This window comes from Dipodomys ordii, unplaced genomic scaffold, assembly GCF_000151885.1.
Source record: "Dipodomys ordii isolate 6190 unplaced genomic scaffold, Dord_2.0 Scaffold54, whole genome shotgun sequence".
NCBI lineage: Eukaryota > Metazoa > Chordata > Mammalia > Rodentia > Heteromyidae > Dipodomys > Dipodomys ordii.
In genome coordinates this window covers 1,006,727-1,017,810 of record NW_012267270.1, presented here as the reverse complement: position 1 = coordinate 1,017,810, position 11,084 = coordinate 1,006,727, and the positions used below count along the sequence as shown (strand labels likewise).

At 50.4% G+C, this 11,084-nt stretch overlaps 1 protein-coding gene across 1 annotated transcript in view; it reads left to right on the top strand.

Annotated features, from left to right (window-relative positions):
* Positions 1-9,373, top strand: part of LOC105989055 (tumor necrosis factor receptor superfamily member 26-like) — a 19,847-nt gene extending 10,474 nt beyond the window's left edge. Inside the window, exons 5-9 of the mRNA XM_013020864.1 lie at positions 4,272-4,386; positions 6,425-6,516; positions 8,033-8,111; positions 8,519-8,543; positions 9,201-9,373. Of these exons, the coding sequence (XP_012876318.1) occupies positions 4,272-4,386; positions 6,425-6,516; positions 8,033-8,111; positions 8,519-8,543; positions 9,201-9,257 (368 nt within the window). The 3' untranslated portion in view covers positions 9,258-9,373. The remainder of the gene's footprint in view (positions 1-4,271; positions 4,387-6,424; positions 6,517-8,032; positions 8,112-8,518; positions 8,544-9,200) is intronic.
* Positions 9,374-11,084: the final 1,711 nt, after the last annotated feature.

Sequence of the window (11,084 nt, the reverse complement as noted above, 5' to 3'; positions counted from 1 at the left end):
TACAATTGCATGGGCAGGATAATGCGTACATTTCTTACCAAGCATTGCAGCCTCCTCCTTTGTTTACCCTTCCCTTCCCTTCCCAGCCTCCCCCCTTCCCCCCCATCCCAATCCTTCTCCTTTCCCCCTCCCCAAATAACAGGTTTTTATTTAAAGAAAATACTCTGTATCTATGAAGAAAAGTAATTTTAAATTTTAAAATGAATGTAATAACCCTCTAGTAACTCTTTCCTCATATGACTGTTGGTAACAAGCAGTACAGATAATAGTAAAAATTGAAGTCAAAAAGCAAATACTTTCAGGAAATATCAGTACCAGGAAATACCAGTATGCAAGACAGAGGCACTTTTGTTTGACAGAAAAGACTGATATTGGGCTGGGAAGGTGGCTCAGTGGTAGAGTGCATGAGGCCCTGGGTTCGATTCCTCAGCACCATATAAACAGAAAAAGCCAGAAATGTCACTGTGGCTCAAATGGTAGAGCGCTAGCATTTAGCTGAAGATCTGAGGGACAGCGCCCAGGCCCAGAGTTCAAGCTCCATGACCAACAAAAAAAAAAAAAAGAAAAGAAAAGACTTATTTTTCTCACAAAGCCAGCCTGGCTACAAAAGTACATTAGACTCTTATCTCTAATAACTCATTTTTTTAAAAAAGCAAAAAAACCGAAGTGGCACTGTGGCTCAAGCTGTAGAGCACTAGCCTTGAGCAAAAGAGGCTCAGGGACAGCGCCCAGGCCCTGAGTTCAAAGCCCTACAAAAAACTTCTTATCTGCCAAACTTTAAAAAAATTTTTTTTTTTAATTGTGAAAATACTGTACAGAGGGGTTACAATTACGTGGGCAAGATCTGCCAAACTTTTGCTGTTTGTACTTTCCTTCCAGAAAAAAACAACTACACCCCGACCTGGAAACATGTTTATCCTTGAGATAGTGCTTTCTACTGGGGGGAGCAAATCTTTTGTTTGAGCCTTCCTCTATTTCTGGAACCCATTGTTTTCTCTGGCAGACCAAGCTAGATGCAGAAAGCTCTTCTTCCTCTTTTCTTCTTTGTACTTATATTGCAGCTTGTGAATAAGTATAAGGTAAGGCAAGTTTAATAGTGGTTCTTTCTCTCTCTCTCTCTCTCTCTCTCTCTCTTTCTTTCTTTGGTCCGGTCGTGGGGCCTGAACTCTGGGCCTGGGCGCTGCTCTTCAGCTCAAGGTGAGCACCCATGAGCCACAGAGCCACTTCAGGTATTCTGAGTGGTTTATTGGAGATAAGAATCTCCTGGACTTTCCTGCCTGGGCTGGCTTTGAACTGGGATCCTCAGCTCTCAGCCTCCTGAGGACTAGGATGACAGGCTGAGCCCACCGGTGCCCAGTGCAGTGGTTCTTATTTCTGCGTGCACTATTTATTTCTGAATTCCTGGCTGCTCTTTGCTGTGCCTCATTTTCTCTAATCTATGCTGCTTTAATGTCACCCTTCCTGGCCAAGGTATGATTTGGAATTAAAGCTTTAAGGAGGAAATCTCATCGCCAAAGGACAGAGGAGCAACACCAGGTTGGCACCACATGGGCAGTTTTGGGGAACAGATGTGCCAGGTTATGTTACTTTAAATTTTTTTTTTTTGTCAATCCTAGGGCTTGAACTCAGGGCCTGGGCGCTGTCCCTGAGCTGCTTTTGCTGAAGGCTGGCACTCTACCACTTGAGCCACAGCATACTTGTGGCTTTTTCTGTGTATGTGGTACTGAGGAATCGAACCCAGGGCTTCATGCTTGCTAGGCCAGCACTCTACCACTGAGCTACCTTCCCAGCCCCTTACACTACCTTTAGTTGTCTTCTGCCCCACGTACCGGGTATACCAAGACGATGTGCAGTGGGATGAACTCTTGGCTCTGCAGTGTAGGACGGAAGACCACCAGCACCAGCCGGTCCTGCTGCAGGGGCGCAGAGCTCATTCACCATAGAGGAAGGGCATCAAGGAGAATGAGCAGCACTGGCTGGTAACCTGAGGTTCACAGTTAGGGACAGGATGTTTTGTACCGGACAGGCACATACACCCTTTCCTTTTTCCTTCAGGCAGTTTCTCAGATCATGATTGGTTTGTTTGAAACAAAGAGGACCAGGGCAGTCGCCACCGTGGGGGAAGGGGCTGAGCTGGCCTGGATCAGGTGGCTGCTTTCCCTCAGTAATTAGTTGGACATAATCTCACGGCATTGCTGCCCAGGCCGACTCCAAACTGCGATGCTCAGATCTCAGCCTTTTGAGTAGCTAGGATTATAGGCATGAGCCACCAGACATAGATGACAACAGTTTTTGTTTTGTTTTTTTGCCAGTCCTGGGGCTTGAACTCAGGGCCTGGGCGCTGTCCCTGAGCTGCTTTCGCTCAAGGCTGGAGCCACAGCGCCACTTCCAGCTTTTTCTGTGTATGTGGTACTGAGGAATTGAATCCAGGGCTTCATGCATGCTAGGCCAGCACTCTACCACTGAGCCACCTTCCCAGCCTGACAACAAAATTTTAAATGTAATTTAAAAAGTTTTTTATTTTTCTCATTTGTCAAAAGCTCAGCTACGTTGGGCTGAGGGTAGCAAAAGAAGTAGAGGAGCTCTGCACTGGCTCAAGTCTGCAGCCGGGTGACTCAGTGTCTCCCAGAGGCCGGCGCTCCCCGGGAGAGCCTCAGGCTCAGCCAACTCCTCCGGAAAGCCCCAGCGGCATCTCCTTGATTTAGCTGAGGCACAGAACCAGATGGCATGCTTCCATTCCCTGGTGCGGAGGCAGAATCAGTGGGGAATCCGCTCCGGGCTGAGATGGCTGGACCAGTGGACAGCAGAGGCCGCCAGAGAGGTGACTCTTCAACCTGTGAGCACTGTGGCCTCAAATCCCAAATAGTGGGTAGTTAACTGTGTACTCTGGAAACTTCCAGCTTAGAGCGTGACCTCTGCTGATTCTACCCATCCCCACCTTCAAGGTTGGTGCCTTGAAGTCCAAAGAAGAAAAAGAATAAGAAGGAACCAAGAGTCTGATGTTAAGGCAGCAAAGAAATTACAGAAGTTATAAAATTCACAAGCCACGAGGATAGATGCGATGCAAGGCATGTGCATTACAAAAATCGGCTGGATGGCAGTGGCCGTCCCCTGTAATCCTAGCTACGGAGGAGGCTGAGGTCCCAAGGATCATGGTTTGAGATCGATCTGGGAAAGAAAAGTCCGTGAGACTTTGCTTTTAGCAAGAGCAAAGATGGGGCATGACTCAAGTAGCAGAATGCCAGCCAAGCAAGCAAGCTGAGCAAGCGCAAGGCTATGAGTTTAAATCTTAATATGGTTAAAAAGAAAAGAATTACAAGCTTCTGTTTATCCAGAAGAGGACACTGAAACTTGTAAGTCTCTTGCAAAGTAGAAAATATTTATGATATGTACAATTCATATACTGTCGGTGTCCAGAACTCATAAGGGATCCCTGCCTGTCAGTAAGAAAAGGCTAAGGGGCTGGGATGTGGCTCCGGACAGAGCCCTTGCCTAATGTGTGTGAGGCCCTGCGTTCCATCCTGCGCTGGTGGCTCATGTCTGTAATCCTAGCTACTCAGAAGGCTGAGATCTGAGGATCCCAGTTCAAAGCCGGCCCAGGTAGGAAGTTCATGAGACTCTTACCTCCAGAAAACTGGAAGTGGCACTGTGATTCAAGAGGTAGAGCGCTAGCCTTGAGCTGAAGAGTTTAGGGACAGTGCCAAGGCCCAGAGTTCAAGCCCCATGACAAAAAGAAAAAGAAAGAAAGAAACAAAGAAGCTGGGTGCTGGTGACCTATGCCTGTAAACCTAGCTACTCAGGAGGCTGAGATCTGAGGATCATAGTTTGAAGCCAGCCTAGGCAGAAAAGTCCATTAGACTCATCCTTCCAGTTAACCACCAAGAAACAGGAAGTAGAGCTGTGGCTCAAGTAGTAGAGCACCAATCTTGCCTGATAAAAGCTAAGGGACAGCACCGAGACCCTGAGTTCAAGCCCCAGGACCAGCACACACCCACACCTACAACATTAGTGGTGGTGTTTTCTTGTGAGAAAAATGATAATAATAAAAAAAAAAAGCCTTGGGGATATTTCCTCTTCCTCGCCCAGTCCAAATTTCTCTGCAGACAGCCCAGATCACAGGGAAGGGGGTCTGATTGTTCCCTTTTCTTGACCCTTGTGCTCACAGACCAGGTGAGGGGTGATTTGGTGCCAGGAGGAAGAGCCAGTGAAGCCCGGGGCAGTGTTGCAGCCTGGGGACTGGCGCTCAGCCTTTGGCTTTCTCTCACTAACAGACCAGGAGACGGTAGCTGCATGCAACCAGACAGCCGACCAGCAGTGCCAGTGCAGGAGCGGCTACTTCTGCCCCCAGGATGAGCACTGTCCAGAGCACTGTTTCCGGTGTAGCAGGTGCCAGCCGGGGCTGGGGGGAGGAGGGGTGGTTCTCCCCTTACTGTTTGCTTGGCAATAGCCTTGGTTTCCCTGTGTATAAAATGGGGTTAGGAAGTGGTGCTGTGGCTCAAGCGGTAGAGCGCTCGCCTTGAGCTGAAGAGCCTCAGGGACAGTGCACAGCCCAGAGTTCAAGCCCCACGACTGACCCAAAAAAAAACCCAACAAAACAAAAAACAAAAAAACCCCAAAAAACTAAAGTGGGTAGCAGCTGCCCCATCGACACAATATCAAGCACATTGCCTCGATGTCTCCTCCTGGCCGTCTGCCTGGAATCAGTGCTCCTCCATTCACTTATTCAACAAATAATTCCCAAGTCTCTCTGTGGCCTGCAGGTGGCACTGTAGACTTGAGTGCCCGTGGTGTGGTGCGCACAGGCCGCGCAAGACCTGCTAGCAGCAAGGCTGTGGCCATGCTAACTTCTGCAGACTCAGCTGTTGGTCTAACCATATGGGGGGGGGGGGCGAGCTGACACAGACTATGGGAAGTAGAAGGGCTTGGTTCACACCGCTGGGCTACAGAGGGAGAACTCCCAAAGACTCTGAGCGCCGACAGAGTTGGGGTCGGGCTCACACACCCAAGGTGGGGGATGTTACAAGTGGGTGATGCAGAAAATACGAGAAACTCCATGTTTTAGGAGACCTAAAGGGGAACTTTGGGCGTCCCTTGGGAAAAGGAACTTTATAAAAGATGCCCTTCCCCTCAAGGGAGAGCACCAGACAGAGGTGCAAAATGGCTGACTACGCACATTTAATTTACAATTTATTACAAAAGAGGTGTGGGGCTGGGGGACGGTGGCTCATGTTTGTCATCCTAGCTGCTTAGGAGATCTGAGGATCGCGGTTCAAAGCCAGCCCAGGCAGGAAAGTCCATGAGACTCTTATCTCCGATTAACCACAGAAAACCAGAAGTGGTGCTGTGGCTCAAAGTGGTAGAGCATTAGCCTTGAGCAAAAGAAGTTCAGGGACAGCGCCCAGGCCCTGAGTTCAAGCCCCGAGACTGGCAAAAAAACAAACAAAACAACAACAAAAAAAACCCTCAAAAGCATAAACCCCACACTATTTCCAGTTAAGGTGAAATTCTGAGGTTTCAGAGGCATGAATTGGGGAAGCTTCCTTTTTCCCTTCCTTCACCCATTCCTTTCTGTCTCTGTGTCTCTCTCTGCCTACCTGCCTATCTGTATGTCTTTTTTTTGGGGGGGGGGTCCAGTCGTGGGGCCTGAACTCTGGGCCTGGGCGCTGTCCCTCAGCTCTTCAGCTCAAGGCTAGCGCTCTACCACTTGAGCCACAGCGCCACTTCCGGCTTTTTTCTTTTTTCTTATGTGGTGCTGAGGAATCGAACCCAGGGCCTCATGCATGCGAGGCAAGTGCTCTACCACTGAGCCACCTTCCCAGCCCTATCTGTATGTCTTTGTGTCTGTCTGTCTGTCTGTCTCTCTTGAATGTTGGATGTACCCATACCGGGGCTTGAACTCGGGGCTTCATGCTCTCCCTTGAGCTTCTTTTGCTCCTGGCTGGCTCTGTGGGACTGGCACCACACCCCCAGCTCAACGGAGGAACATTTATCGTGAGAAAGTGACTTGTAGCTTGCATTTGTGAGACATGTCCCAAACTCATGACCACAACTCAGAACCTGACATGTTGGAGGGAAGGCCTGCAGGCAAGTCCACCTTCGTCCCCTGGACACACGCCTCTCCTCAGCTCCGGCGACCGGCTTCCTGTGAGGGCTGACCTTGGGCTGATCTCCCCATTGGTGGAGGCGTAGCAGGCCATCTTCCTAGCAGATACTCTCTATCCAGGAGGGAAGAGAGACCGGCTTCTCCAATAAATATCACAGGCGACTCCCAGGCTTCGCTGGTATTAGGCCAGAAAAGGGAAGGGTGGCGGGGGGAGAAAGGGAGTCCTGGGCAAGGCCGGCCCCTCCCATCCCTGCCCCTTGGGATGGTGGTGGGGACGCTTGCTGCCGGCCGGGGAGAAATAATGCTCAGGTGTTCTCGCAGTTGCCCTCATGGTATTCTTCGACCGTGCCATGCCACAGAGGACTCGGTGTGTGCATCGTCCCCTCCACAGCCTGGCTCTCACTACACTCTGGGTGAGTTCCGCTTAATTGTCTGTCACTGCTCAGCACTGCCGCTGTGAGCAAAACATAAGGTCACGTGCCAGGGAAATGTCATACAAACAGGGGAGATGGTTGGACTTGGTCGGTGGCAGGACTTCTGAGATCTCCGTCTCATAGTAAACAGATGGCTGGGCTCCAGCCTCGCTTCCTGCTCTGGGAGCTGGGAATTTGGACTTGGTGTGTGTGGCAGCCTGAGTCTCCTTTGTGGTATGTCTGAACTCTGAGAGCTCAAGTGTTCTGCCACACTACTGTCTGGCACTGCTCATTTCAAATCAGCTTCTGCCAAAAAAAAAAAAATTGATTTAGCCGGGCGCGGGTGGCTCACGCCTGTAATCCTAGCTACTCAGGAGGCTGAGATCTGAGGATCGTGGTTCAAAGCCAGCTGGGGCAGGAAAGACCGCAAGACTCCTATCTCCAATATATCTCCAATAAACTACTAGAAAACTGGAAGTTGTGCTGTAGCTCAAGTGGTAGAGCACTCGCCTTGAGCTGAAGAGCTGAGGGACAGCGCCCAGGCCCAGAGTTCAAGCCCCACAACCACCAAAAAAAAAAAAAAATTGATTTAGTTTGATACCATGTGGCTCATGCCTGAAATTCCAGCTACTCAGGAAGCTGAGAATTGAGTATGGTTTGAAGCCATCCCAGGCAGACAAATCTGTGAGACTTTTTTTTTTTTTTGGTTGGTCGTGGGGCCTGAACTCTGGGCCTGGGCGCTGTCCTTCAGCTCTTCAGCTCAAGGCTAGTGCTCTACCACTTGAGCCACAGCACCACTTCCGGCTTTTTTCTTTTTGCTTATGTGGTGCTGAGGAATCGAACCCAGGGCCTCAGGCATGCAAGGCAAGCACTCAACCACTGAGCCACCTTGCCAGCCCACAAGCTAACATTTGAGTACCAAAGTAAAAAAAAAATGGAGTGTCTCACCTGAGAATAAAGCCCGGCTGCTCAGTGATGGCGTGTGGGGCAGATCTGTTCCTCTGGCCTGTCACTGTGAGGCTGCTGTCACGTCCTGCATGACCCCGTGCTGTGCTCATGCTGTGATTTCACAAAGGAAAGCCAGGACTCCTGCATGGGAGACACCTGTCCCGAGAGGTCATGGCGGCCTGGCTGTGCCCCAGGAAGGACCTGTGCATCCTCTCGACCGCCCAGTCCCCCGCCTTTCTTGGCTGGCCCACAGTAGACTTTATGGCTGGGACACGGCAGCAGAGCTCCCTGCTACTGTTCTGGAGAGGCCCTGGGCAGCATCCCATGACCTCTGAACTTTAAGGCGGTGACAGGGAGCAGGGACTTCCTGTGACATGCCACTCTGGTAGGGACAGCCATGCTCAGTTCAGTGCATGTGTGTACTGGTGTGTGTGTGTGTGCATGCGTGTGTGCCAGTACTGGGGCTTGAGTGCAGGATCAGGGTGCTGTCTGTAGTGTTTTCAATCAGGGCATGAGACCACCAGTGCCCGGCTCAATGCAGCCTTAACACTATTCTACTTCTTTCTAGGACTCCCAACTTGGGCCATGGTGGTTACCTCCATCATCTGCATCTTCTTCCTCGCTTGTTACCTTGTTAAGAGATTCAGGTATGACCCTTCAGGTGGACTGGTGCTGCACCAGAAGAAGTAAGTAAGAGCTTGATGGGCCTGCTCGTGCTTCAGAAACGGGCCCGTTTTACTGGAACTCCTGTGCCTCGGTCCGTAGTCCTGGGTCAGCTACTGCCTGACGGGGCCTGGCGGCTGCAGGGCCTCATCAGCAGACCACAGAGACAGTGCGCATTGCACAGCAGGCCCCCGTGGGAAGAGGGGGTCTGGCTGAGGGGCTTCTGTGCTCCCCAGAGGTTGGGCATGTGACAGCAAGGTCTGGAAATACCAGGGTGTTAGTATGTCACACGACTCACACTGTGCAGCCTCTTTTGCTGTGAGTTCAAGGCCCTCCCTCTTCCTCAGAGAGGTCACCGCGTCGTCTCATTTCGTGTTGTTTCTGATTTCAGAAGCAGCAGCGAGGCTGATTATCCAGTAAGTACTACGCTGGCATTGGGTATACCCTCCCTGGGGCAGCTGGAGGTGTCTTGGGTGCTGAGTGCTCAGGCCTCCGGGCAGTAGCGATGCAGGGGTCTGGGAAGGGGGTGAGGGACTACACGGGCCCTCGAGCTTGCACCCTGACTTTACTATACTTTATTGGAGCTGTGGAGTCAATACTGGAAGAAGACTGGTAGTTTGGTGGTCTAGAACACTGAGTACAGGCAGGCGCCAGTGGCTCACACCTGTCATCCTAGCTACTCAGGAGGCTGAGATCTGAGGATCACGGTTCAAAGCCAGCTCGGGCAAGAAAGTCTGTGAGACTCTTCTCTCCAATGAACCACCAGAAAACAGGAACTGGTGCTGTGGCTCAAGTGGTAGGGTGCTAGCCTTGAGCTGAAGAGCTGAGGTACAGCGCCCAGGCCCAGAGTTCAAGCCCTGTGACTAACAAAAACAAAAAACGAAGTGGAAACTGAGGCACAAGGGATCAAAGGGCTTTATAAGATGGTCCTGGTAAGACACTGTAAGAGAGAACCACGGACAGAGAGTTTAAACACCAGAAATGGGCAGCCCCAGACCCTGTACCCGACGTGGGCTACAGCATGAGGCTCTTGGTGGCCCAGCTCCCATTGCTCTGTGATTTTCTGACATTAGGAACCACATGGAGGACCCTGGGGAGCCTGGAGGACTGACGTGGAGCCAGCGTCCTGAAGAATGTCACGATGCCTTTATTGTGGAACAGTTGGCTTAGTGGGATTCTTGGCAAAAGAAGCTCCACAGAGGCCAACAGTCCTCTACTCTGGAGGCCGAGATCTGAGGATCCTGGCTCAAAGTCAGCCTGGGCATGGGACTTCTTTTATTCTTTTGTCATGGGGCTTGAACTCCAGGCCTGAGTGCTGTCGCTGAGCTTTTCTGCTCAAGGCTAGCGCACTACCACTTTGAGTCACATCTCGTGCCAAACCCAGGAGGGGACAGCGTCAGAGTCACTGGATCCCCTCCGCTTCTCTGTCCGAGGCCATCCGCGTCTTGGCCCACTCCCAAACTGTCAAAGGAACCTCATGTCGGATGTCTGGCCTTTACCCTTGCTGGCTGTGCATTCATTACCCCTCTCCCGTCTCTTGTCTATGTCTGTTGAGTGACTCCTCCCCATGAGGCCCCTCTGTCTGTCTGTCTCTTTCAATGTGGCACCACACCAGAGGGATCCCCTGTGCCTTTTGGCCAATCTCTTCCTGTTTCAGAGATGCCTGAATTGAGAATTTCACTCTCAGCCAGAAAGACCTCCGTGGCCTTCTCCCTGTTGCTTGCTTCTCCCTCAGTCTGAGCAGACTCCCTCTGGGTCCTCCAGACTCCTCTCAGGACTCCACAAAGCCAAAATGCCGTCCTTTTATTTCAGCGATTTCTGTCAATGCAGAGGTGAACAGATACACGCACTCTTTCTTTACTCCCCTTGCTCATCCTTCTGTCTGTCCTCTCTAAGCAAACTCTCTGTCCACCTTCACCCCGGTGCTGGCCAGGCCTGGGTGGCTGAAACAGGCGTCAGCCTCCCAGGCATCTCCTCCTGAAAGGTAACTTTCCTTGTCTTGTAGCAGTTCAGTCTCTCTTTTTCTCTCTCCTCTCCTTCCCTCCATTTGAGAGCACCCACACTCTGTTAGAGTGTACCTCTTTCCTTTCTGTTTTCTGTCTGCTTTTTCTCTGCTTGCTTGCTTACTCAATAAAGTTGTACCAAGTTTTTCTACCATCATGACTTGACCAGAGATTCGCCATATTGGTCATGTGGTAGGTTTTCATGCAACCCCCATTCTTTTTTTTTTTGGTCTGTCATGGAGTTTGAACTCTGGGCCTGGGTACTGGCTCTGAGCTCTTCAGCTCAAGTCTAGTACTCTACCACTTGAGCTACAGTGCCACTTCCAGTTTTTCTGGTGGTTTATTGGAGATAAGAGTCTTATAGACTTTCCTGCTGGCTTTGAACTGCGATCCTCAGATCTTAGCCTTCTGAGTAGCTAAGATTACAGGCATGAGCCACCGGCTCCTGGCTTTTTTTTCCCCCCTGGTTATGGGGCTTGGACTCAGGGCCTGGGTGCTATCTATGAGATTTTCTGCTCAAGGGCTTCATGCACGCTAGGCAAGCACTCTACCACTTAAGCCACAGCACCACTTCTGGCTTTTTCTGTTTATGTGGTACTGAAGAGTGGAACCCAGGGCTTCATGCATGCATGCTACCCAGACACTCTACCACTAAGCCACATTCCCAGCCCCAACCCCTATTCTTCCACCAAGCTTACCAAAATTGTTTTAAAGGTTTTCTGTTCTGGTTAATCAGTGTTTGTTTAAGTGTGAAGATTCTGTTACATTCTGTCTGTTGGAAAAAATTTTGTGATGAGTTTTTGCTTGTATTTTGTTTTGTGTTACCTGTTTCTTTAGCATTGACCATGTGGTTTTATAATGCTATGTGCATAAACATCTTTTGCCACTGGAATTTCAGAAAACTTACAGTTGACTCCCATTTTTTTATTTTTTGCCAGTCATAGGGCTTGAACT